Here is a 26,717-nt window from a genome sequence, read left to right as displayed (position 1 = left end):
TCATTTGTCTGATTTATGTTTTCTGCTATGTGCATCCATCTGTGACATGCCAACCACTGCATGCGTGCACCCAGTATGTGTACAGTGAAGATGCGAGTATTTCTTATCATATTTGCAGTCTTTGATGCCACAGCTGTCAGTCGAACTATGTTGTCTAAACCCAGCTGCAGCTACGGCATCAAGCTTGTCGTGGTACTTTCTATGAGCGGTTACCTTACTGCTGTCGGTGCACACAAAGTGACATTTCAAGCAGTGGAAATGGGTATTTTTCTGAGCAAACTGACATTCATCTCTCTCACAGTGAACTGAACTCTTGATTCTCTGGAAATCATCCAATACCAGGCTGTCTACTCTGTCATGGTGTTGTGCATGTTTGAACATCTGAGTACGCCCTGCGAATCTATAACCACATTTGTCATGAGTGCAGTGATAATGTGTCGAACTACGAGAGAACTGACAGGTACGATCGTGACAATCTTCATGGCGGTCGTATCGTAGAAACCGGTCCAAAACTGCCTTATCATCCATGTGTCTCTTTTTGTGTGATCGAACCGATTCTGGGGATGTCAGTTTAGGTGGTGTTGTTACTGACAAATTCTGCACTTGTGGTGATTTAGACAAATCTTGTGCTGGCGCCTGCACAACAACAAGTTGTGTGGACTGCATGGGTACGGGACTGACATACACTAATGTACCAGTTACACTACTTACAGCAGCAGCAGATGCTGGCTTAAGAACTACAGCATTACTAGGGAGTCCAGCAGCACTAATGATAGCATTGCTAGGGAATCCTGACCCTGAATTGACAACTATGGTGTTGTTATTTGTGTTTGTATTATAGGTTTTAGAATTAGTAGTTAGTTGTAGTGGCATGGAGTCATCATCATCCAATGGTGGAAGAGGAATGGTGAATGGTGGCAGTGGTTGTGAGGTAGCTACAGAAGGTGTAGAGGATGATGGGATAGCATTGACAGCTGTGACTGAGGTAGATGATACTGTATTAGTTGCTATTTGAATAAGAGCTGGAGTGGTTTGATTGGCTAGCACTGTTGTCGACATGGACTGATTGGCTGGAAATGTTGTTGATTTTGGTGTCGTAACTAGAGAGATTGGTTTCGGAAGTATGTTTGATGTGCCTTGCTTTGGTGATGGTAAGACTGGAGCTGGTGATGCTACAAACGTCAGCGCTGGTTTGATGTCTACATTGTCTTCTGTTCCATTGATTTCAGCTGTTGACAAATCCACAGACAAGTCTTCTACAAGGCCAGACTTATCAACCTGTGTAGCAGTGGCCAAGGTTGCCATAGCCTGGGGTTGCTTCTCAAAATTCTTGCCATAAATTCTTCTGAGATGTTTGCGTGCATGGGTTTCCATCTGACTCTGAAGTGTAAAGCTAAACTTACAGCCTGGTCTTATACAGTGGAAATGTTTCTTGATCAAATTATACTTGCATCCTGTTCTCTTGCAATCTACCTTCCTACTCAGCTGTTTGTATCCATCATATGCAGCATTCTCATTCCATTTATGTTCATTCATTTTAGCGGCACTGGTTGTTGTGTAGCGACAGTCAGTCTTGGTACAATGGAAGTGAGCTCTGTTCTTCAGGTGACAGTCTGAGATAGGACATCGGTTTGCTTTGTACAAAACGTAGCCATAGTTGACACCATGTTTGTATCTCTGTGGTGGTGAGGAGTGATTCTTTCCACTGGTGTAGAAACTGCTACTGATGGAAGGCTGTGATTTGCTGTCATCATCATCAATTTTCACTATATCTGGTGAATTCTTGTGTTTTAGTAGATGTATCTTCATATAGTGAGCATTGAATGTGTTCAATACATGTCCACAGTAATCTCCTTCTCGGACACTCTGTTATGTAAAAAAAATAAACACACTTCAGACATCAAAATCATTGAAATATGGTAATATTTGTTACTTGATGCTATGAACACAGATCACTAGCACTCTGTGACTGTTACCCCATCTCTACAATACATATGAATACACACTCTGCAACTTTTGTTATATATTATAAACCTAGATATTTTTGCTACGAGAAAATTTTGCGATTTTACATCATTCAGCTACTTCTCAAAGATGAATTGTCTCATATAGTTATAATATGGAGTACTAAATAATCTACATACCCATACACAGTGGTAATGTTGTTGTGGATGGTTCATACAATTGTAATAATAACGCTGACAACTTTGTCCGTACTGGAAATATTTAAATCCGAATTCAGCTGCTTCATCACTCAGTTGATGGTACCTAAAAACAGACAGGCATAAATTTGTCAAATGTCGTCGACATAATTAAGGGAATTATGGGGCAAGATCAATAGTTTAATGCAGGATACAAAACTGAATTCTTTTAGTTTGGGGGTGAGAGGGGTTTGGAGCCATTTTAGTTCTCATCCTACAAAAATGATTTAACATTTTATAATGGAATCTGTTTTGTACCCTTAAATACAAAATTTCTAAATATGTTGTCAAATTGAGAAATGGCAGAATTTTCACCATAGTAGCTGCATGTAATAAAATTTAGTATTTTATCCTACATTGAACTATTGATCTTGCCCCTAAGTAAATGAATTGTTGAAAACTAGCAACTTGTTAGTCAAGATGTGTAGGTAGTGAAGTGGCAAGTTTAAATCTTAAGTGAGTGATAGCTCGGTTTTGAATCTGCAACTACACTGGTTGCGACTGGAGTATCACTTTTCAATCCCACAACTACAACATATTCACTGAAAATGGTTCAAATACCAATAATTATACATTCTACACATTAATCAGTGATCAATATTATCCATAAGCAGTTCTGGAACACATTGAAACCATGATCACTGCTGAGGGTGCTGATTTTTGGGTGTGGACCCAAAAATAAATTTGATTTGATTTATAGTGTATACAGCTACAAAAACTATGTTTACCCACAGTTGATGTAATACTGTTAGATATTATGAGCAAGTTATTGAACCTAACAAAACATTTTTTTTTAAATGTTCCAATTGCAACTAGTGCAGCTTTTAGACTTACCTTGCATGTTTATTGACACCATCTTTAGATTTAAATAATTCTCGGCAATCTGATACTTGACAGTGGTAATGATCTTTGTATAGCATCATACACCTGGACTCACAGTGATCATTGGCAGTATACCTGTAAATAGACAAAACAACAAATTAATACCTAGATTCACAGTGATCATTGGCAGTATACCTGTACATAGACAAAACAACAAATTAACTCTGTATACTGGTACACATTGTTATCTGAAGTGGAACACCCCTCCAAGAAATGAAGGTGTTTTGGTAAACTTTGGGTTCTGGAGTCACTTCACGATTTTACTTATATTGCATGTAACTGCCATGACACTTGTTCATCATTCATTGTTCAGGTTAGCTCCCCGCCATAGGGCACACACTGCCTCATGGGAGTCAGCAAACATGCACATACAATAGCAGAACACAAATATCGACGACCTCATGACCCCTAAGTGGTGATCACCTTCAAATAAAACAATCATGAGTATTTATATTTTCTACTTATTCTAATTACCGGTACACACAAGCAAAGTTATTGTCTTTGAACTGAATATATGGACTATATACCCTTGTCATTCTTCATAATGACAGCCCGCTTGTACATCACTGGTTTGGCAGTGCTCGAAATACGAGTCAAAGTGTTCCAATTGCCATTACTTTCCTGATCTTTCATAAATAGGTTTATGCCCGTAAAATTATATGTTTCCAAATATTTTGCTTTATTTGGGCAGCAAATACTAGTGACCTAAGGGGCCTTATCACTACGACCTTAGGTAACATGTATTTTCCATGACTAAACGAAGTCAAATATGGGTGAATATCTAAATATTACATATCTTACCTCTTGATATATTTCTGCCAACATTCAGGTGCCTTGATTCTCAATATAATGGGAGGTTTACCACTTGATGTAGATGTAGATGTAGATGTTGATGTCAGTATGGATGTGGATAGTTTAGGGGAAGCCATCTGTGGAGTTGTAGCTGGTGCCGCAGGGTTAGCTGTAGCAGCAGCAGCAGCAGCTGTTGCTGTATCTGTTGCTGTATCTGTAGCTGCAGGGGTGGGTGTTGGGGTGGGTGTCTGGGTGGGTGTCGGGGTTGTAGACATGCCCTGCACAGGTGGACTTATAGTATCTGGGGTGGGAAGATTTAACGAATCACTCAGGTTCTCCCCGTCTTTGGTACTACCAGTATCATTTATTACAGCACTCAATTTAGCAAACCCTGCTGGTAAAGTGCTATCTTTACTTGTTTCACCAACACTGGTTACCAGACTCTGCTCTTTATTTGGCTCAGCCTCATGTGAAGATGTCGTAGGAGATTGTGGGATGGACTGACTCTTCTCTTTCTGTGCCACGGCAACAGCTGTTTCACTTGCTTCAACTTTAATCTTCTTAAAATCGTGATAATCAATCAAGTCACTATTCTCTTCTTCAACAGGCTCTGTAGACATCGTTGCAACCTCACCACCAGAACGTTTACGTTTTTTGGCTTGCTCGAACTGAATTAGCCTCATGCGACGTTCGTGTTTACGTTTGTGAGAAGAGATCTGATTGGCTGCTGTGAATGCGAAATCACAGCCTGGACGGATACAGTGGAAGTGGTTGGTATTCTTGGAATAACGACAGCCTTCATATTTACAAATCTGTCAATGAAAATGAAAAGTTAGAATTACCTTAGTTCTCAATTAAGTTAAAGGCCCATAATGCAATAGCAGGTGCAGGCGATAACTTGAATATAAACAAACAGAACGAAAAGGACAAGCAAAATAGGTGTGAATACAATAAATAAAACAGTAAATAAAACAAATGGAGCCATCCCAAAGATTGGATTTGAATCAGAGTTTGGTGGCCATTTAGAGGGTTATTCATAAATTGAAAACCATTGTCTTCAATATTAACAAATACTGCACGGTGATCTCTGAAGTTTTCTTATTCAATTTAACTTGGATTGGGTTGGCAACACCTTGAACAAAGTAACAGCCAAAGTTGTACACTTTTATTTCTGAGGCACATATAGACTGTAAGATATGTTGTGTTGTTCAGCCCTATCAGACTTCTTAACCACAACGATGAGTGCTGGCTGATAGTGTAGCACAAATGTTTGTATCTTACAGACTAGGGCACATACTACTTTTAAAATAAAACTTTACGGCATATACTACTTTTAAAATAAAATTTTACCTCATGTTTTGAGAATTTCTTGAAACCTTCTTTGTTATACTGGTCATCTCTGACATGATACACTTTGTGCTTCTCAATATCACATTTGTTCTTAAACGAGAAATCACAGCCACCACGTCGGCAATGAAAGTGGGTTGTTTTCTGGCCATAAAAGCTACAGGTTAGAGTTCCACAGTCCTCTGTAGCACGGAATCTCTGGAAACCGTCACTTATCAACGCTGCGTTCTTCTTGTGGAAGTTTTCATGGGTGATGATATCTGAAGTGCTAGTGTACACTTTATTACATCCCACCTGGAAAAGTATCACAGACATATATATATTGTCAGCATAATCTGGTGGGTAGTCTGTATGCCTAAAAACAAAAGTTTATTTGGTCATTGGGTTGGGGGCGCCCTAGGAAACTCTACTATTGAACGACAACACATACATCACAGAATCCTCATCAATGTACTCGCTTCAGAATTATCTGTTAGTGCTAGCCATATGTATGCCATATAACAAAAGTGTATTTGGTCATTGGGTTGGGGGTGCACAATAGATGAATGCACCCAATGTGGTTCATGAAAACTGAGACATCGAGTGGCTGTGCAAGATAGTTAGATTTATACTACTCGTACTCACCTGCATACAGCAATAATAAGTATGCCTCTTATATAAGGTGCACCCTGATTAATACACATTACAGTCAGGATAGTCAGATTAATACTACTCACCTGCATACAGTGATAATGCGTATGTCTTTTATTTAAGGTGCACCCTGATTAATACACATTACAGTCAGGATAGTCAGATTAATACTACTCACCTGCATACAGTGATAATGCGTATGTCTTTTATTTAAGGTGCACCCTGAGTAATACACATTACAGTCATCAGTGGGACTAAATCTCATGAAGCCATGCTGTAAAGAATTGTCACGACGTTTATGCCAGTTATAATGACGAATCACATCCTCTTTCCTTGTGAATCTCTACAAAGAAAAACAAAAAATAGAACATTGATGAACTCTTGACAGAATGACACTATCTTGTACTATTCTATTCTCAAAGCTATAGTCACTATTAAGTGTTATTTCTGTGACATAAACACACACACACACACACACACACACACACACACACACAGAGACATACATACACACAGAGACACACACACAGACACACAGACACAGACACAGACACACACACACACACACACACACACACACACGGAACACAATTACACACCAATAAATAACACACACACACACAGTCAAACCACAAACAAATAAATACTAGTACTACAAACTCATGCCACACACCCAAACACAAATACAATAAATAAATAAAGAAAGTAAGAAATACATAAATAAATAAATAAATAAATAAATAAATAAATAAATAAATAAATACAAACACAACAATATGCCTCTCTATCTCTCTCAAAATTATTACATAAACAAGACAACATAGCAAAAGAATGAAAGAGTTCTCTTCATATTGAAATCATATGGAACGTTTAAACTTATACAGTGTACTATAGTATCTTAACTGTTTATCCAAACTTTACATGGTGTATCATTCTATTGTACAGTACACATATATTCATCAGGTCGATATAGTCCACAATTATCTTGCCTATGTCTTTTCACAAAGAACTGTTATTTGAAACATCATAGATTATACTAATTGGTAAGGACTGGATTACTTTTAAATGTGTACTTCTGTTCTAGATATAATTCTACCCGAGTTCAAACGACGCCATTCACAATATTTGATCTATATTCTTCACCTTTCCTGTGCAGAGTACCATTTCAGTACACAACACAGTTATACCAATGTGCAATATGTATTTAATGTCTATTCCTCTTCCTTCATTCTGCATGTATATGATACAGCTATGTATTGACAGATTACGTTGACAAACACAATCACAATGAGACTCAGAAAGGTTTGGAAACTACACTATTATCATCAACTACTGTATTCATAGGTAGAGTACACAGTACTGGCATCACACTAGTATTGACTGTAGAGGGATTCAACATATTCACTTGGGACACGATATTATGAGCCATAGCTTAAAACATCTGTAACTACTTAATTTTCAAGGACTAATATAATATCCTATTACTTCCTATACATGGAGCAAGATATGTTATATACAATGTATATGTAATTTCACATAATACAGTATTTTCTGTTTACTAATAGTATTTTTAATTTAGAGATGTGCATCAGTGGGACAGTTTGCCCCTCAGTGAAAGGTACAAATATTTTGTGTAATAGGTCTTAATTTAGTGTGTGTGTGTGTGTGTGTGTGTGTGTGTGTGTGTGTGTGTGTGTGTGTGTGTGTGTGTGTGTGTGTGTGTGAGTGTGTGTGTGTGTGTGTGTGTGTGTATGCGAGGGGTGGGGGCAGTAATAAGGGGTGCACATATGGAAGAGTGAAAGGGGTGGTAAGTAAGGGAAAGGGAGTTACGTGAGAAGGGGGATGAATGGGGGTGGAGAGGTGGGTGGGGAAGGGTAAGGGAAAATGGGGAGGTGAATGGAGAATGGGAGGGGGTGGGGCTGTGAGTGGGGGAAGGGGCTGATAGTAAAAGAGCCTATTACCACATAATTGCACTCTTCATCCAGGCAGTGATAATGTTCCTTGTATTGATAGACACAGTGCATATGACCACAGTGTACACTTGCTGAAAACCTGGTGAAATAAAAGACAAGTAATTAGGTTGGTAAAATAGGAATGTTTAAGACTTCACATGATTGACATTATTCCTTATCTGTTTTAACTTTCTTATAATAGTGCTGATAATGATTGCTATATCATATATGTTGCTAAATTTACTATATAGTCAAGGCACTCATTACCAGAAAACTGTCACTCATGATAATTTGCATAATTATGACATCATTTACAATTTAAACAATGTTATTTTTATAATCAAAATTTTCCTACATGTGACAAATGATAATTTGCATAGTACTTATGATATTGTTCAAATGAAAAGTCACCTGTGTTGGTAATCCAAATTTGAAAATTGTTACCTGAGATTTTCAAACTGTATACTTTTAGTCTTTGTCAATAAACACCCATTATTCAGAACGTGTAACTTTACGGACATGTAAGCATTCTATGACCTATGACCTATTAGGTCGCGACCGTCACACCTTCTGAATAATGGATCGATCTGTTAACAAAGACAGCATAATTCTAGGTAACAATTTTCAAGTTTGTGTTTCGAACAAAAGCTTAATGTAACATAGCTACGATATCCATCACATGTACTTTACTTTACTTTTCGGTATGATCACATTCTTTTTACTTGTGACAGTTGGTCCTTGCTAATGTATTCATCCTAATTTGAATACAACTTACTTGGCAATATATTTCATGTAAATATTCATTTCATTGGCTTGTAGGATTTGATTGACATCTGCTCTGTTGCTACTCGATGCTGAAGCCGACTTCTTCTCAGAGAAACAAGCTTTGATGTAATCAGCAGATGAGATGCTACTATTGGTTGGTGCAGACACCACTATTCTTTCAGCTGCTTGCCCTCCCTCCAGTGAGCCAGAAGCTGCTGCTGCAGCCTCTACCTTGATACGATCTTTCAGTCTCTCAATGTTAATCAAGTCATACTTGGATGGTCTGGCTGACTTTTTCACAACCCCTACATCAATAACACCACTGGGTTCAACCACAGTGTCTGATGTTTGTTTCTTGGCTTGTAGGTTTCTATTGATAAGTTCTTTAACCGTAATAGAGCCTGCGTGACTAGCTAGGGGATTCTGTTCTAATTTCTTCATTAAGTGGTCGTACTTAGAATTACCAGTTCTTGACAATATGTCCTTGCTGATACTCTCACCTGAAATGTAACACAGAACACAATGATTGACTTCTTGTTTATTTGGAACCAGGTAAGTATAACTTTAGGCTACCACAAGTCTCAACCGTACTTGGTCTCTACTTTAGTTCACTTTTACGTACTCTTACATGCTTAAGAAATATGAGATCCCATCCAAAATTTCAACACAAACTTTATAAAACTACATACACCTTGATTCAATTCTTGATCACCACACCTTGAAAACTACGTTTTTACATGCATCTACTTTCCCTGTGCAGTGGTATCCACTACAGGTATTTGACCCTTGTAGTAACCATATGGGGCAGCATACAAGTTAACCAATGACATTTACTACAGAGAGGACAAGACAAACATATGAAAACCATTTCTTAAACCCTTTCCTGGTAATTCTCAAGGGTGGGAAGGGCTGTTTAATGACAACTTGAAGACTTACCTGTTTCTAGTTACCGATGTAGTAATCGTACTTGGAGTAGTGAACTGAAGGATCTACTATGGATACAAGATTGTTTATGACTTACCTGCTTCTAGTTTCCGTATGTAGTAATCATACTTGGAATAACCAACAGGTTTGCCAGAAGGATCTACTACAGATACAAGAGTGGCACCAGATGGTAGTATTTTCCTTGTGACCATGTCATCATTTAACTTCAAAATGTTGGCTATAAATGACAATATACAAGTCTTATTAAAATCAATCAATCAATCAATCAGCAAAGTTTATATAGCGCCAAAATCCAAAAACATTGTTTTGCTCTATGACGCTCAATGGCTAAACCACACTGTATGCTTTGGAGAATAAGTGCGTTTTCAGTTTTCTTTTGAAAGTTTCCAAGTTTGGAGATTCTCTGATGTTCAAGGTGTGGTGATCAAGAATTGAATCAAGGTGTACAAAATGTTACTTGTATTTCAAAATGCTGGCTACAAATGAATGAACATGTATCTGGTGATTATAATATATTTATCTAATTGCTAAGTAATTGACAAATTTTGAGTTTTGTAATCAAAACTGCTAAATTCAGTGCAAAGTTTATCCTAGAAAAAAAACCAATCATGTCACAGGAAATTTTTCAAGTTGTACGTTAATGATCATTGTCTCGCCAAATCATAAAGAGGAACCCATTTCATGTAAATGTAGGGAGCAGTCATCACTACATGTATCTGATTATGTACATTTTAAAAAGCCTCATTTTATTTTGTGTTGAGGTCTGGTGATCTCATAATCCCTTCATGTGCATATTGCAAACATAAACTGATTTGTAATTAAATTGGTTTGCTCCCATCTGGTGGATCTGATAACCCTTTTCTGTACATATTGAAAAGAACAAATCTATTTGTTATTAGATTTCTTTCCCCCTATAGCCTCATCAAGTCAGTAGTTACATGCTTTCACATATTTTGTTACTAATCCTCCCACTATCTAGAATCACTGCATGGACCCTACTGCAAACAAGTCTTTGACTTTGTGGGTTATCCAAGTAACTCAACAATTATTACCAGTTTTTAATTTGTATACCTGTTCTGTTAAATTGCATTGATTTATTGAAAGAAACTAATCTAATTTATTGGATCAACATATGCAAATGATATGCAAATGAGGATGTGATAGTTCGTTACACACGAAATTGCGTGATCGTGTGCCGTATAATTTTTATGGAAATTAGCCGTTTCAGATAAACATATGTAATAATAACAGAACCCCATGTCACGTGAGTTCCAGGGTGGGTACCCAGGGCTAGGTATTTGCACTCGTGCTTGCAGTGTTTTCTGTTGTTGTACAGGTGCAGAGAACACTGCAAGCACTCGTACAAATAACCCAAATACGCTACACTTGCAGTCATGTGTCATATGGTTCATGTCAAATTATTCCTATCTTATCAGTGGAACCAGTAGGACTAAATAGGATCAGTCTTTTGTTCAGGATCAAACCTTTTGATATGATATGATATGATATGTGTTTTATTGTCATATATATACTGATACATATATAATGAAATGTGCATTGATTTTGCGTGTACTAAAAAATTTACAAAAACAATATTCTGTAGAGGACTCCTAACATGAGATTGATGCGTTAACAGAGAACTTAAATTGATTCATTAAGAGTGCGGACTGCAGTTGGATAAAAGCTAAACAATGTGCGATTAGAACCTGATTTGATCGAACGGTACCGGTCTGGTGATCTCATAAGCGGCAGCCCTTCATGTGCATATTGCAAACATAAATTGATTTGTAATTAAATTTGGTTGCTCTCATCTGGTGATCAGTCACGATACTTGATTTTCCAGTTTCACAATGCATTGCGCAAGATGATGTCTCTCATGTTGTTACATTTAGTCTTGTTTTGTCTATAGTACGTTTGAAATAACATTTTCATCAGGAAATTACGGTAACACATGTTGATTATGAGTGATTTTACAGAACAAAGACTAAACACCATCAATGACAGAGAGTGATTTTACAGGTGAACTCAGGGTACAGTCAGGTGACCCATCCCCCTAAGTAGCGTGTGCAAACCCCTCAGCACATACACAATACATGGCATGGTATGGAGAGAGGCACAATGCATCTTGGAACCGGCAACAGGTCTATGCCTTTTCTCACTAAAATAAAAAGAAGATAAAAACTTACTAAAACTGAATTTATCCACTGGAAGTCTTTCTTTGATGTCTGATTCATCAGGTTCATAGCCGTACATTTCCATCAATTCTTTCATCGTATCTGCTGCATAGTCTCGCACCTCAGATGCATCATAAAGCGGTCCAGGTTCAATGTTTTCTTTGGTTGTCATGTCAATGCACTCCATACTATCCCCTTCCTCCTCAATCCCATTCTCTATGTAATCTGCACTATCATTGGCTGTCATCTCATCCTGTTTGTAATCTTGACTCTCATTGGTTGCAGAAATGTCTCTACAGTCTATACTCAGATCTTGCACGCTATCCATGTCATCGTTCATAGATTCTTCGCTATCCTGTGTAACACTCTCTTCAATGTTTACACTTTTACTCAACGTTTCCTCCAACAAGTCATTGTCATATATACTACTATCTGCATATTCTTGGATGATCATCGGATCGTAGTCCACGGCTGAATCCTGAGTGTTATCTAAGTCGTTGGAAGCACAGGAGAGGGGAGTAGATGACCGAGATCGGTCTACATTCATGGATAAATCTAAGACACTTTCTTGTATACCAAAACTGTCATCAAAGCCTGTATGCGATACATCATTACTATAGCTGTCATCTGTCCCCAATGCATTATTGGTATAATTATTATCTGTACCAGCATCTAGTGGGTTATTGGAACAACTTTCATCTGTACCACCTTCCAAAAATTGATTGCTTATATCTGAATTATCGCCGTCACAACTACGATGACTGTCTCCTTCCATGTTGCCATGGTTACCGGTGATGGAAGATACGGATTTTAGGCTACTAGTGTCACTTCCTGAGCTTCTTGCATCATTATATTCAGCAAATTCCATGGCAACACAATTACTGCCATTATAGTCAATTTCAGTTAGTTTGTGGGATCTGCCATCCTTCAATTTACTCGTGTCTTGTGATGTTACCATGGCAGTCTCTGATGTTGATGAATTATTAGTTGCCATGGTAACATCATGATTTCCTGAGATTTCATCACTATAGCTGTCCAGATCTGACTCTGGATCAGCTATCAGTTCCTCTGTTACATCGCCACTCCTACTCTTCAATTTCTCACAGATAGCATCCAATCGAAAGGATGATCTTTTCTTGGACAAAGGACTTGCCATGGTTGTGCTATGGTGCTATACATAACACATCTTTTTGTACTTCTTCCTGTAAAACATAACAAATAAGAAATTAGAGATGATAGTACAATGTACAATAGATTGTGACCAGATATGGGTAATTTTACAAGAAATATAGAGTACAATAGAACCTGACCAGATATGGGTAATTCTATGAGAAATATACAGTACAATAGAACCTAACCAGATATGGGTAGTTCTATGAGAAATGTACAGTACAATAGAACCTGACCAGATATGGGTAGTTCTATGAGAAATATACAGTACAATAGAACCTAACCAGATATGGGTAGTTCTATGAGAAATGTACAGTACAATAGAACCTGACCAGATATGGGTAATTCTAAGATAAATATACAGTACAATAGAACCTGACCAGATATGGGTAATTCTACAAGAAATATACAGTACAATAGAACCCAACCACATATAGGTACATGTAATTGTATAGTAAATATACAATACAAATTATACTTTTGAATGGTCACTCAACCAGATATGGGTATTTCTATAAAAACGAGAAATACAAAGGAAATGCAATATAAATAATAAATGGTTGTACACATTTCCATAGTAACAGAAATAGTACGAAATTAAATTTGTAATTGAGGCCACATACAATATCTATACAGAAATCTGTTTCACATTCATTTGCAGTAATTAACATCGACATCAAATTTTACTTCAACTGATTTATTTCTTGGAAGACAAATTTTATTGCTATTCTTTTTTTTATAAATAAGCCTACATATACACTGTTAAACTGCATTTCTCAGAATATACTAATTTTAGTTCGGCTACACTGTTAATATTATTACAAAATATATTTCTCTAATTTACATATATTTCATTTCAACTGCATTTCATCAACTGTATTTTTGGAACACACAAATTTTAGCTCAACTGTATATTACATCTGTATTTTTTGGAATATAATTAAATCATAGTTCAACTGTTACAACCACACATTTGTTATTTCTTGGAATACACAAATTTCAGTTCAATTGCTACACTATTTCTTTGAATAAAGATTCTTATGAAAACAATTTTTGTAATGACAAAATACATTAACACACCGCTGCAATGTTTCTGGCAAAAGCTTTGGTGGGCTACTTGAAAATGATGATGCAAAATGAAGCTAAATTCATGAAATTAGACTGAACGTTTGCACAGATGAGATTGCAGCATAATATTTCTTATATGCAGCAACATGGCTGATAGATAACATGAATTTTTATTATGCAAATTATATTAAATTTATTCGATCCCGGCATAATCTATTTATGAGTTTATTTCAGTACCAGTCCTCTAATGAATATTCATGAGTGGAAGTATAATTTCTAACTAAACAACACACATACCACACAAATTTTTTGAAATCCATATTTAGTATCAAAAATAAACGACATGTTTTACATATACGAAGGTTATATACATATATTACCGATACATGCACATGTACATGTCTGTAGTCTCTCCTAATACAATATATCATATCTGAATATCAATTTCACTATCTCAATTGAAAATTATATCTTAAACCATAAAAAATTCTTACACCGACAAGCATGCCTTGAGACAATTTATTGTTCATATTGACCTGTGTTCATATCACTGTATATGAATCCCTCTACCAATATCTGTATCATTGATTCTAAATTAATCCTGTTTTTTGGCTCGATAGATGTCTTACGCCTACGTGTAGCTTGCACAGGTCCCTAGCTTACAATTATCAGTTGGCTGTGGTGGGGAAGATCAGTTACTACCATATTGGTTGCCTGCCACGTAACTGTTCCACCATAATATTGAATACTTTCCATATTGAAGGGACTGCATGTTTTTTTTTATGGGGGCACAACCTGCCTAAGTCATCGTACCTTTAGTACAAACTAGGCAAGGGACAGTGTGATATCTGAACTTATTCCATGCATCACCACCAATGACCAGAGTGCCCTCTAAGCCAATCTGACGCACCATTGACGCACACAATTTCTAGTGACATGCCAAAATTTGTTGTTCCCCTATCTCTTACTATGTAGTGCTAGTGATTCACATGAAATGCCAGTGTTTATCATACGGACACACAACAACAAAACTTTGGCTATCACTAGAGGGCACACTGATTACCACTCAATCTATAGATGATTAATTAAAGATGGACTTTTGACAAATGCTTGTGATGACAAACTCAACATGTAGGTTGGTGAGATTACTTTATAAGGTGAAAAAAAAATTGTTTCTGGTCAGCGCACGCATCACTTAAATACCCCGCGTCAGTGTTTTTTTTGTGTTTGTCCAGCCCATGCCCTTTGCAGATCTGTGGGGAAACACAAAAAATAACCCTACTTCAGTAGGGACAACTGCAGAGCCAAACATGAACAAGCAAATGACATTGCCCCCACATACACATTTGCTCTAAAGTACTAAGTAAAAAGAACAGTAACTGCCATAAATAGTAGCTTGTAAAAAGAACAGTAACTGCCATAAATAGTAGCTTGAGTGGATTGAGTGACAAATTTGTTGAGAATCAAAATTTTTTAGACAAACTGTGCTGACCAAGAATAATTCTTTTTTTTTCTTGGCCTAATAATACAAAACTGTACAATTACAAAGTATATGACTGGCTGTAAAACGAGTCCAATACAGACATCTACATATTACACACTGGTGATACAACTAACACTCTACTAAAATAATACTAATTCAATTGTAGATATACAATGTATGTGTCATCACATGTCTTTGGGTGAAAATTCAAGTAATTACAATGATTTTCGTTGAATTCCACAAATTTTATGACGGCAACTGCACCTGGCTCCATTGTACATGTACATTTTCATACACAATGCACAGTTACATGTATAGTAACAATACCAACACAGCACAAATGTATACCTATATGACATACAATATAATTAACAGTGTTTTCCTCAGACATGAATCTTACAGGCCAAGGATTTAATTCCAAGTATTCAGATTAGCATTACGACCAACATAGCCATAAGAACCAAGGATTTAATTCCAGGTTTTCAGATTAGCATTATGACCAACAGAGCCATAAGGACTACCCAGGATTATTCTTTTGTTCTGGCGCAACTTTTCAATAGCTCTGTCAGATTACCATATTTAGACCTAAATTTTAATAAGGATCTAAACCCAGGGTCTTTAGGAAACTTGATATTAAGTCATCTGTATCAAAATTCTACAGCTTTGAGAACTCATATGTTGACTATTCTACAAGATGCCTGAAGATAACCATGACACATGTATTAGATAACAACACCTAGGAAGCAATGCAGGAAATAACACTAACAGGTAAAGTACAATGCACCTTTTTTGTCACCTGGGCACAAAGGAAACTTCCAAACAAACAGCACAACTGATGATACACTGGTATCAAATTACTGATCCACAATTTGACGTCATCTGAACCTAGCACCCCAACTGCTGAAATAGTCCCTCATAGCAAGTTGTCTTGAGAGAGATTGTAGTAAATGTCATGTTATTTCCTGCAAGGGTTTCTTATAGACCTTTTGCAGAAAATCCAACAAACGTCACAACATGTGTAGTACATTACAGCTTAGCCAGAGCTTCTTTACATAATTACCTAACCCTAATCACGCCATGGCCACTGTTCATGGTCTTTTACATGGACTTGACCAGATTTCAAAATTAAATAAGTTACCAAGGTGCTAATTTATCAAGCAAACAAGTGTTCTACAGACAGACAGACATAAGCCGATCACTTGACTTTTCATTGAACACTAGCCTGGTGTTTATAGCTGACTGGTGTATGTACAAATCCATGTAGTTGCTAACACATATTTGTGCTAGTATAATGTTATTGTCCACTTGTTGTTAACACTGGACTAGAGCTCAGACCACTATTGGAAACTCTGTAGTGGTCTGAGACTAGAGTGAAGACTGGACAAGCCTAGACAATGACCAAGCCTGATGTTTTAACATTACACTGGACTAGCCTGGAGTAACTTATTAGTAGGACTAGTATTAATTGCTAACAAATGCTGGTTAAATGTTCATGTAAGCTTGGTTTTACAACTTGACTATACTCAGTGTCTCTGATGCTTGCCAAATGTTTACTGGGATATCCCATAATACAGTCATTCCAGAGCCATATGATAATTATGACAATACATGTATATGAATTAAATCGATTTCAATAATTATGCAAATATGTCCAGGGTTTGGGGTAAAAACTCCTGGTACCCTTGTAAAACAAATACATGTTACTTAGCAACTACTATATATTGATATCACATGTTTTTAGGAATTAATTCAAACATACATTTCCAAGGTCAAATTTTTTTTCCTTCCCTTCCAGTATGATTACATGAAGTTCCTCTTATAATACAACCTATTATATTCTATGGAATGAGTTTTACTTTAATGTTTTTCATGAGTTCAATGTAACTTCTATTTAGTCTTTCTTCTTTCCATACAGTATCAAATCTAAACTTACTGTCATGGAAGGTTGGAGTGCTGTTACATATGTTTCACAAATCACAAAGATACAATTATTTCCCTTTACATACTTTCAATTATACATGTGTAGCCTGAAATACAGTAATGTGTGGATTTTGTTCTTGCCTTTCTCCTACCATGCCTGGTATTTCACTACCAGCTGCTTCCAGCAGCAGCTTTGGGTGGAAATCAAGCATAAATTCATTATATTGTTGTTTTTTTCAATTTTTACCACTGTGAGATAACGTCAATGGAGTCACCATGTGATTAGGCAAAAAAAAAGAACTGGTTCTGGTCAAGACAATCTGTCTTAAATGGATGGTGTGACGATGCAGAATTTTTTTTATTCTCAACAAACCCCTCACTCAATCTACTATTTATTGCAGTTAGTGTTTTTTTTAGTTCTTCAGAGCAAGTGTGTATGTGGGGCAGATATCATTTGCTTGTTCATGATTGGCTCTGCAGTTGTCTTCACTGAAGTAGAAAGGGTTATTTTTGTGTTTCCTCACAGATCTGCAGACTGCATGGGCTGGACAAACACACAAAAAAAGACAGATGCGAGGGGTATTAAGTGATGCGTGTGCTGACCAGAAAAAAATTTTGGCCTTAGAACTAACATGCAAAAGGGTTGAGCAATACAATTTCAACATAATTACAATATTCAATTGTCACTGGAGGGGGGGGGGGGATTGTAATCTAATTTTAGGTTTGAATAAATGGCTGCTAGTGAAATACTAGGCATGATAGGGGAAAGACAAGAACACAATCCCATTATCCCCACCTGACAAGATTCTACACTGCCATGTGTTACGTATTTGTAGTCTTTCAAAGTTATATATGCCCATCCTCTCTGCTTCCTTCCCCAATAATAATTTAATCTAAAATAAAGTATGATTCTATATTGCTATATACCCATACATGTTCTATCTGATTGCTTTTGAATAAATCAGTATATCTTGCTAAATTTGTATTTAAATCCCTACATAAGTAATTACCTAATTATCATAATATTCAAATTATTCAAATGCATCACTATACAACCCTTCCCCCCAATCATTTTATTACATGTAAATCTTGATTATATTTGGTATTGCTATAGACACCCATACATGTTCGATCTAAAAACTGTCAGCTTTTACATCTTCCTGTCTAACTTGCTGCAAAATTAATTTTTTAATTATCATTCATATGAATCAAATGCATCACTATGCACTCCCTCCTTATAATAATTTTATCATGTGAATCTTGATTGTATTTGTATTGCCATATATACCCATACATGTTCTATCTAAAATATGTCAGTATTTTAATCTTGCTGTCTAACTTACTGATCTACCACTTCACCACCATTTCATTCATCTAAAGCCGACTTTCCTGTTCAATGATGTGTTACATGAATGGACATCGCATTTAAGATTAATTACTCCTTGGCTCACTGCATAATATTACTTTGAAATATTGTCATGCCTAAATGGTAGAAAGATGGACATATTGACCTGTTTATATATGTGTTAGTATAATTGAAGAAAGGATAAATATTCCACAACAGTACATCAAGGGCAATGTGCCATCTAATGAATGCAAACAAATTTTGTTTGTGGGTCAAAATGATACAAATGTGTTTATTGTGGGTCACCCCATACAAGGGACAGGAGACACCAAGGGTCATGAGAAATTTCTGTATATCAGTGGTATATGTACATGTATATCAAACTGGACATAGAGGGCCTACTGATCCTGGGTATGGCAAACTGATAACTACATGTATCCCCCCTCCTCTAACCAACTCACAGCCCCTCATTATACCTACAGAAAACACCACATCATATACATTGTAGCTTGAGTAGTATATTTTGGAGCACACACTGGTAATATACATGTATGGTCTATTTTTTATAAATGACAGCAAATCTATACTTATAAACAACAATAATTTAAATGTTCATTCACTTCTAATTCATACAAAATAACAAATTATTCCATATTTCATAATGAATCACCTTGCCAATTTAATGACAAAATCCAAGTCATTTTTTAAAAAAAATATCTTATAATCTGCAAGTGAAGTGGATCTACACAGTACCTACATTTTAGGTCAAGAATCACACTATGGTGCTTTTATCACATAATCACTGTCACTGTATCAATTACTTTTTATAAAATTGAATACAAAAAAGTGGCCATCTTTTATGTATTGTACATTGTAACTCAACTGTGTCATGTATATTTATGAATAGAACAGATAATGATGACATCCTCCAAGACAGAATGTGCACAGATAATGTTGACATCCTCTAAGACAGAATGTGCACAGATAATGGTGACATCCTCTAAGACAGAATGTGCACAGATAATGATGACATCCTCTAAGACAGAATGTGCACAGATAATGGTGACATCCTCTAAGACAGAATGTGCACAGATAATGGTGACATCCTCTAAGACAGAATGTGCACAGATAATGATGACATCCTCTAAGACAATGTGCACAGATAATGATGACATCCTCTAAGACAGAATGTGCACAGATAATGATGACATCCTCTAAGACAGAATGTGCACAGTCAAATAATGATGACATCCTCTAAGACAGAATGTGCACAGATAATGGTGACATTACCTAAGACAGAATGTGCACAGTCAGATAATGATGACATCCTCTAAGACAGAATGTGCACAGATAATGATGACAGGGATGAACAAATCATTTTGTGAACTGGTGGTCCCTGGACCAGTGCCTTAAAAAATCCAGTGGTCCTGCTGAAAGAATTAATGGTACAAGGTAAAACTTGTGCAGGTCCGTCCAAAAAAATCGCTAGTCCTGGACCCAGGACCAGTGGATTTGTTCACCCCTGGATGACATTACAATGTACCTAAGACAGAATGTGCACAGATAATGATGACATCCTCTGAGACAGAATGTGCACAGTCAGATAATGATGACATCCTCTAAGACAGAATGTACACAGATAATGATGACATCATTTTAAGACTCGGAATGTATGATGAAATTCTAAGAAGTGGAAGATGCACAAAAAATTATGACATCATTCTAAGACTTGGAATATACATGTATATACTGTACAGAATTATGACAATTCTAAGAATTGGAAGGCGAACAGATAATAATGACATTGTACTAAGACTCAGAATATATACAAAGAATAATGACAATTCTAAGAAATGGAAGGTGCACAGATAATGAATCAATAATATCATTCTAAAATACAAAGTGGACAGAAATTCATGACATCATTAAAGACAAAGTAAGACATAAATGTAATTTGTATACATGATGATGTGGTCTTTGAGTTGCTAGCTTTCTGGCCTGTACACGCACGCATGCACACGCACGCACGCATGCACACACACACACACACACACACACACACACACACACACACACACGCACATGGCCTACAATCAGTGTGCCCTCTAAGTCAATTTGAAACACAGAATTTCTAGTGATGCACCAAAATTGTGTCTTTCAATATCTCTTACTATCATGTGGTGACTCACAAAAAAATCCCTGTTTTTCTCATTTTGAGACAATAAAATTTGGCTATTACTACAGAGCACACTGCCTCCAATACATAGACACACACAAATCATGGACTCATAAGTCTTACACTATGAATATATAGGTTAAATTATGGCCAGGTATCAGATTTATGACTAGATAACACCTGGATTTTGACAGCTATAAATATAAACACTGGCTGTATTACTCAAGCTGTTCCCATCAGTCATAAAACAGTCATACATGAACACATGACTAATCTAGTGAAATTGTAATAATTTGCCAATATAGAAGTATGTGTATACTTGTCATTGTACCCTCTATGCTAATTTGATATGTCACTGACACACAACACACACACATAGCAATTTCTTGTTGTCACCAGGCAAAATTTGATGTTCCCCTATCTTTACTATGTGGTGACTCATATGAAAGCCAAGTCTTTATCATTTTGACCCATGACAAAACATTTGTTGCTTTAGATGCTCATTTAGATATATTAATTGATTGGTTACATTTGTAATCTTATCATTGTTAACATAATGTACTTGCTGTCTCCTCTGTTTGGTGAGAAGCCCTTATACATATGTACATCTTTGAACATTAAATTTGGTCTAATTCTATTTTCTTATGTTTATACATTTATAGTCTGCGAGACAAATGAGAAGTCACGTAACTCTCCACATATTTCCTGGAATTACATTTTCGATAGTTTTAATAGCCACATATATCATTTTCCATGAGTATCATGTTATAACCACAACTAGTAAAATGCCTGTCATTTTATTACAAATATCACAAAAATGGCAAATGAGGACCTTTCAACATTTTCAGCTGTCCGATTTTTTCATTTTTAAAAATTGGATTCCAAGAAGTTCTAGTTCTGACATGACTAAGGACTTACAAAGCACTCTATTATAGAATTCACAATACATTTAAATGAACATCAAATGTACAATGCTGTAAACATCCATTGTTTTTCACACATTTCAAATACATTAAACTCACAGTTTGTGGCATCATTGTTTTTCACGGGATAATTACACATATTTATTTTATTGTCATGGTTTTGATACACCACTTAACAACAAAAACATTTTTATAAGTTTTTAGGAAAAAAGGAGGGAAACCATGAAAACCTTGCCTAAAACTTTAATTCAATATTATTACTTCAAGATTATTTAAGTAATATACCACATGCAAGGCAAGTTAACCATTCGAACTAAAAATATGCGATATTTACTCTGATTGTTCTATGCACGTCACAACATGCCACATGCAAGCCAAGTTAACAGTTTGAACTAAAAATATGAGATTGATATTCTACGTACGTCACAACTTGCCCCTATGTATCGTGTCATTTATTTTGCAATCATCTAGCTTTAAATCAAAATCTTCAAAATCACTATTATTCATGTAAATTCTTCATCAATAAAGATTGTACAGGTACATTTATTGTATTATTCCTAATATTTTTTTTCTTTATTCAGCTGCAAAATACTTGTCACCTAGAGTTTCATCACTTTTTGTCTTTTTTCCAAATGACGAGAAAAGTCAGGTCACTTTTATTTTCCGATGCTGATCAAAGACAAAATGTTGAACAATAATGTCTACAATGTCTAAAATTTACCAATGTCCATCCATGACAAGAACAAATGAACACACACAGACACACAAACACACAGACACACAAACAAACAAACACAAACACACAAACACAAACATAGACACATACAATCAAAGACAGTGTCTATACACAAACACAAACACAAACATACACACACACACACACACACACACACACACACACACACACACACACACTGAAACTTTCCTGAATACAGAAAAAGAACTTGCATATAAACTGACAATATTTTAGCAATACATATTTTCACAATACAAACATACTTACATGTAGTAAGTATCCAGCTCTCCATTTCAAACAATCTAATGGACAACACACAAACCATCAAACTTTCCACAATAATTAACTATCAAACTCTCCACAATAACAAGTATATAACCCTGTATTCTAATGTACATATTAAACACCCTATTGTTATGTAAATTAAAACAATACTGTGTTTTATCAGACAATCACATGTTTGAAACATGCATATTTACACTTTTATATAAAATACCTATTTAAACAAAATGCCTCTATGTAAAAATAGAGACAATAGACTGCTGGTATGGTGAGGGTTAGATAAGCATATATGATTTTTACTACATTCTACAGAAGGTTTTATATTCATAGTGGTAGTGGAAAATTGGTGTTGGTGGTGGCACATGTGGGGGGTTGGGTTAGTAGTCATGGTATATTCAACGAATTTTGGTATTTTTTAAGTAGTAGCTTGGGGGATAAGAACAAACATGGTATTATTTCACAGGTTAGAAACTAATCCATAGGAGGCTTGGTTATGTTACAAAAATAAGAACAAAACGGGCATAGGTCTATTTGAAAAAGTTGATGATTCCAAAATCGAATGTTCTCAACTCTGATCATTTTTTTCTCGATATGTTGAAATTACAACAGAAAAGCCAAATAGTAAATGCCATCATATCAGTTCAGACAAATTCCATTTCATACTTCTGGCAAATATTCTGTATGACTGATTCTATACATCTGTCAGTGTACAACTATTATAAAAGATCACAAACTCTGGCCACTAATATTGTTGCTACGGATAGTTGTTTTGAAAAATACATTTACATCAGTGATAATTTTTCTATTCATATTTACACATTTTTATGACTGTTGTACATGTGTAGATACTAACAAAAGTCTGAATAATTACTGCCAAGATATCACAAATTGTCCATGTTTTTTTTTTCAGAATGAATATGTGTCCTCTTGTCTAACAAAATAGGCATGTATTAATTTAATTAATAAGCAGTAAATAAAGACTAACTGTTTACTGCATCAAATTTATGTGAATTATTTTTGGAAATACTTGTACAGAGATTTACAATGAAAGCTAACAAAAAACAGACAAGTACATGTAAGTATGGATACAATCCTGACAAAAACCACCAAAGTTGTGCCTCAATTTGAGACATGTATTTTTTTAAATACCCACACAGAGATTTACATTTATAGGAAGATAACAAGAAACAGGCAAGTATCGCGTGAGTATTAAAACAATCCTGACAAAAACCACCAAAGTTGTGCCTCAATTTGAGACAAGCTATTTGACCTCATTATCTAAAACCAAGAAATCTATCCTTTTAAGTAAGATCTATTTTTGATCTAAATTTATATGAAGGACATGTCAAAAATATGTCGGGTAGTATGCTTTCATGAATTTGCTATTAATTTTTAATATGTTTTGATTTTCTGAACACCCATCAATGTATTACAACAATTGACATCTAATTGATAATTTCATAATTTCTCAAAATTCTGTGACTTTGTGAATGTCCTCTAGAAGTACCTTCAAAACATTTTCAGATTTGTTCGTTCCACACTAAATATCAACGTCTAAAAAATATACCCTACAGTCTACAACTTACAAGCCTATTTGAAATCATGCCAAAAGCTGTCTTCAAAATCACAACGTCATTGTAAAAAAAACAGTAAATTTGTTGTTTAAAGGTGACCTCTGAACAGCATAAATATGTAACATTTCAGGAATGAACTAATATAAACAGGTTGTGTCTTACAATTATGTGTTGAATTTCTACAAAACATGGTCTAGAAACTATAGCGGTTCATTTAAATTTCTCAACTTTTCCGATTACCTCGATTTAAAATGAGTTTTTCAGATGTTGTAAAGTGGTCGGTAAGCTGGTATATTTACACAAGTAACTGGCTAAAGGTTACAGGTACTAATCATATCACATTCAAATTTGCTTTATTTGGTTACCATGGCATTGTAACAATCACCAAACACTACTTGACTCAAAGGTAAAACCCTATTGTATGGTTACAGACTAATGACGTCTCACTAAATTGCACAACAAGCCAAATCACGTTTTCAGATCAAATCTAAGATTTTACCTGCCATGTGGAAACTAATGAAATTCAGAAAACATAACATTACAGTGACTTCAAATTGTACAGATTAAATAATGGAGTTCTTTTTACTTGTAATTGACAATAATAGGTAGACTGTGAATAGGACAGACTGAAAGACAACTTTACAAAGACTTGAAAAACGTACTAAATTTAGTCACCTTGCCAATGTTTACACTACAACACAGTGAGACATTAAATCCCTCATATTACACAATTTATCAGCTAAACAAAGCTTACAAAGGTCACGGGAAAATGATAAAACTATTAATTCCCCATGTCTTAGCAACTTTGAAAACAATGCATTGGCCATTTTGCTTCACTGTTTTTTTATTTAAAAGTTTATGGGAGAATTTTAAAGTTGAGCGAGACAGGCCCACTTGTGTAAGCAGTATTAAAACCCATAAATAAGATACTAATAAGCCACAAGTAAGACTATTTACTGCCTTCCTGTCATTTAAATTATCAATGACATCAGCACTACCTGGTTGCCATGGCATTTACATAGTTTCACAAAACAAGAAGCAACATTTACAATAATGAATGGTTTGGTTTCCAGGCTAGTAAAAAGACCATTGTCCCTTTGTATGTTCTTTACCTTAGATCAATAAAGTGTTGCTATGGTAACCAGGAGACTTTGAAATAAAAAACAGTTAAACACAGAAAACTAGAAATATGCAGAATGTATTGAAATGCAAAACAGTTGGGCTGGCATGTTACCAGCACTCACCATTGTACAGACGTGACCTGGGACGTAGTGAACGCACTGCGTTATACTTTTTAACATTTTGGGACGTTTTACATCAAAACAGGGCTAGCGTTGCAAAATAGCAACAAATCCATAAAATACCAGTGCAAATGTCTGAAGCGACATTACATGATTAATACAACATGCATGTTGAGTTAAAAATAGCTTCGTAAAAATGCCAAGCTGGTTTCATTTTCAACGACTTCACGTAGAGAGATTCTACACATTGATCAAAATGTTAACAGCTGTTCAAGTGATCATAACACGAGGTGCGATGAATTTTGACATCGACAGTGACTATTTCCTAAAACTCGACATAAAATATCATATACTAGTTAGATTAGCTTAGGTTGACAATGCGACATTCACAAAAATACCCAAACTGGCCCATATCCGCACGCTGATAAATTTCCAAATTCTCCCAAACACTGTTTAGGGTAAAATTGATCATTTTCTAGTCCGAATTAAATTACAAACAATCTCTTTAAGTGCAAGTTTCCTTTCTGTTGACAATCTCATTTCACTGTTATATCTTTTGGGTGTCACTAAGGCAGTCAAAATGACTAAATTCCAAAACGCGGCATTTTAACAGGAAACCATGAGAACATTTTTTAACATGACTACGCTGTAAAAGTTGGGCGGTATTTAAATTTGGGTGACACACAACGAGTCCGACACCTCCAAACGCCTTACCATTCAAACCACACATTTTAATTATGAATGTCTATGTCAGTAATAAGTCTCACAATCTAAATCTTCAACTAATTTGGGATAAATTAGTTGCAAAGAAAGACGAAAACTTACCCACTCGGGCCGCATTTGAGTCGGCTTTCAATGAAGACACTCACGAGCTGCCGAAGGCGATCGATGTCACTCGAACCAACGTTAAAATGTATCGATTCATTGCATGTTTGAATAGTCGATATATTATCACGATATTCACATCAATTTATTTATAATAATTCTTTGTTGATATTAAAGTTCAATAAAATGGAACTAAAGGGTTTTTTTCCCCCAAAATATCTTTAAAGCACTACTTTGATACAATTAAAAGTTCTGTCTGTGCACGAGGGTGACCCCTATTACCCAC

At 35.7% G+C, this 26,717-nt stretch overlaps 1 protein-coding gene across 1 annotated transcript; it reads right to left on the bottom strand.

Annotated features, from left to right (window-relative positions):
* Nucleotides 1-26,468, bottom strand: LOC144451715 (zinc finger protein castor homolog 1-like). Its single transcript, XM_078142619.1, has 11 exons — nt 26,432-26,468; nt 11,701-12,890; nt 9,591-9,731; nt 8,580-9,069; nt 7,814-7,904; nt 6,031-6,195; nt 5,226-5,516; nt 3,885-4,687; nt 3,036-3,158; nt 2,145-2,268; nt 1-1,866 (listed from the first exon to the last, which is right to left on the bottom strand). Exons 2-11 carry the CDS (start codon nt 12,842-12,844, stop codon nt 1-3), a joined length of 5,238 nt encoding a protein of 1,745 aa, XP_077998745.1. The 5' UTR covers nt 12,845-12,890; nt 26,432-26,468.
* Nucleotides 26,469-26,717: the final 249 nt, after the last annotated feature.

Source organism: Glandiceps talaboti, chromosome 21 (assembly GCF_964340395.1).
Source record: "Glandiceps talaboti chromosome 21, keGlaTala1.1, whole genome shotgun sequence".
NCBI lineage: Eukaryota > Metazoa > Hemichordata > Enteropneusta > Spengelidae > Glandiceps > Glandiceps talaboti.
The sequence above is the reverse complement of the archived record's forward strand: the minus strand, read 5'-3'. Positions and strand labels throughout refer to the sequence as shown.

What these genes read in the sequence shown, in the direction of transcription:
- LOC144451715 (XM_078142619.1), bottom strand. Translation starts at nt 12,844, where the DNA reads ATGGCAAGTCCTTTGTCCAAGAAAAGATCATCCTTTCGATTGGATGCT. An exon ending in AGTGGATAAATTCAGTTTTA is followed by an intron (nt 9,732 to 11,700) that starts GTAAGTTTTTAT and finishes TGTCATTTATAG; the next exon opens with CCAACATTTTGAAGTTAAAT. An exon ending in CATACGGAAACTAGAAGCAG is followed by an intron (nt 9,070 to 9,590) that starts GTAAGTCATAAA and finishes GTTACATTTCAG; the next exon opens with GTGAGAGTATCAGCAAGGAC.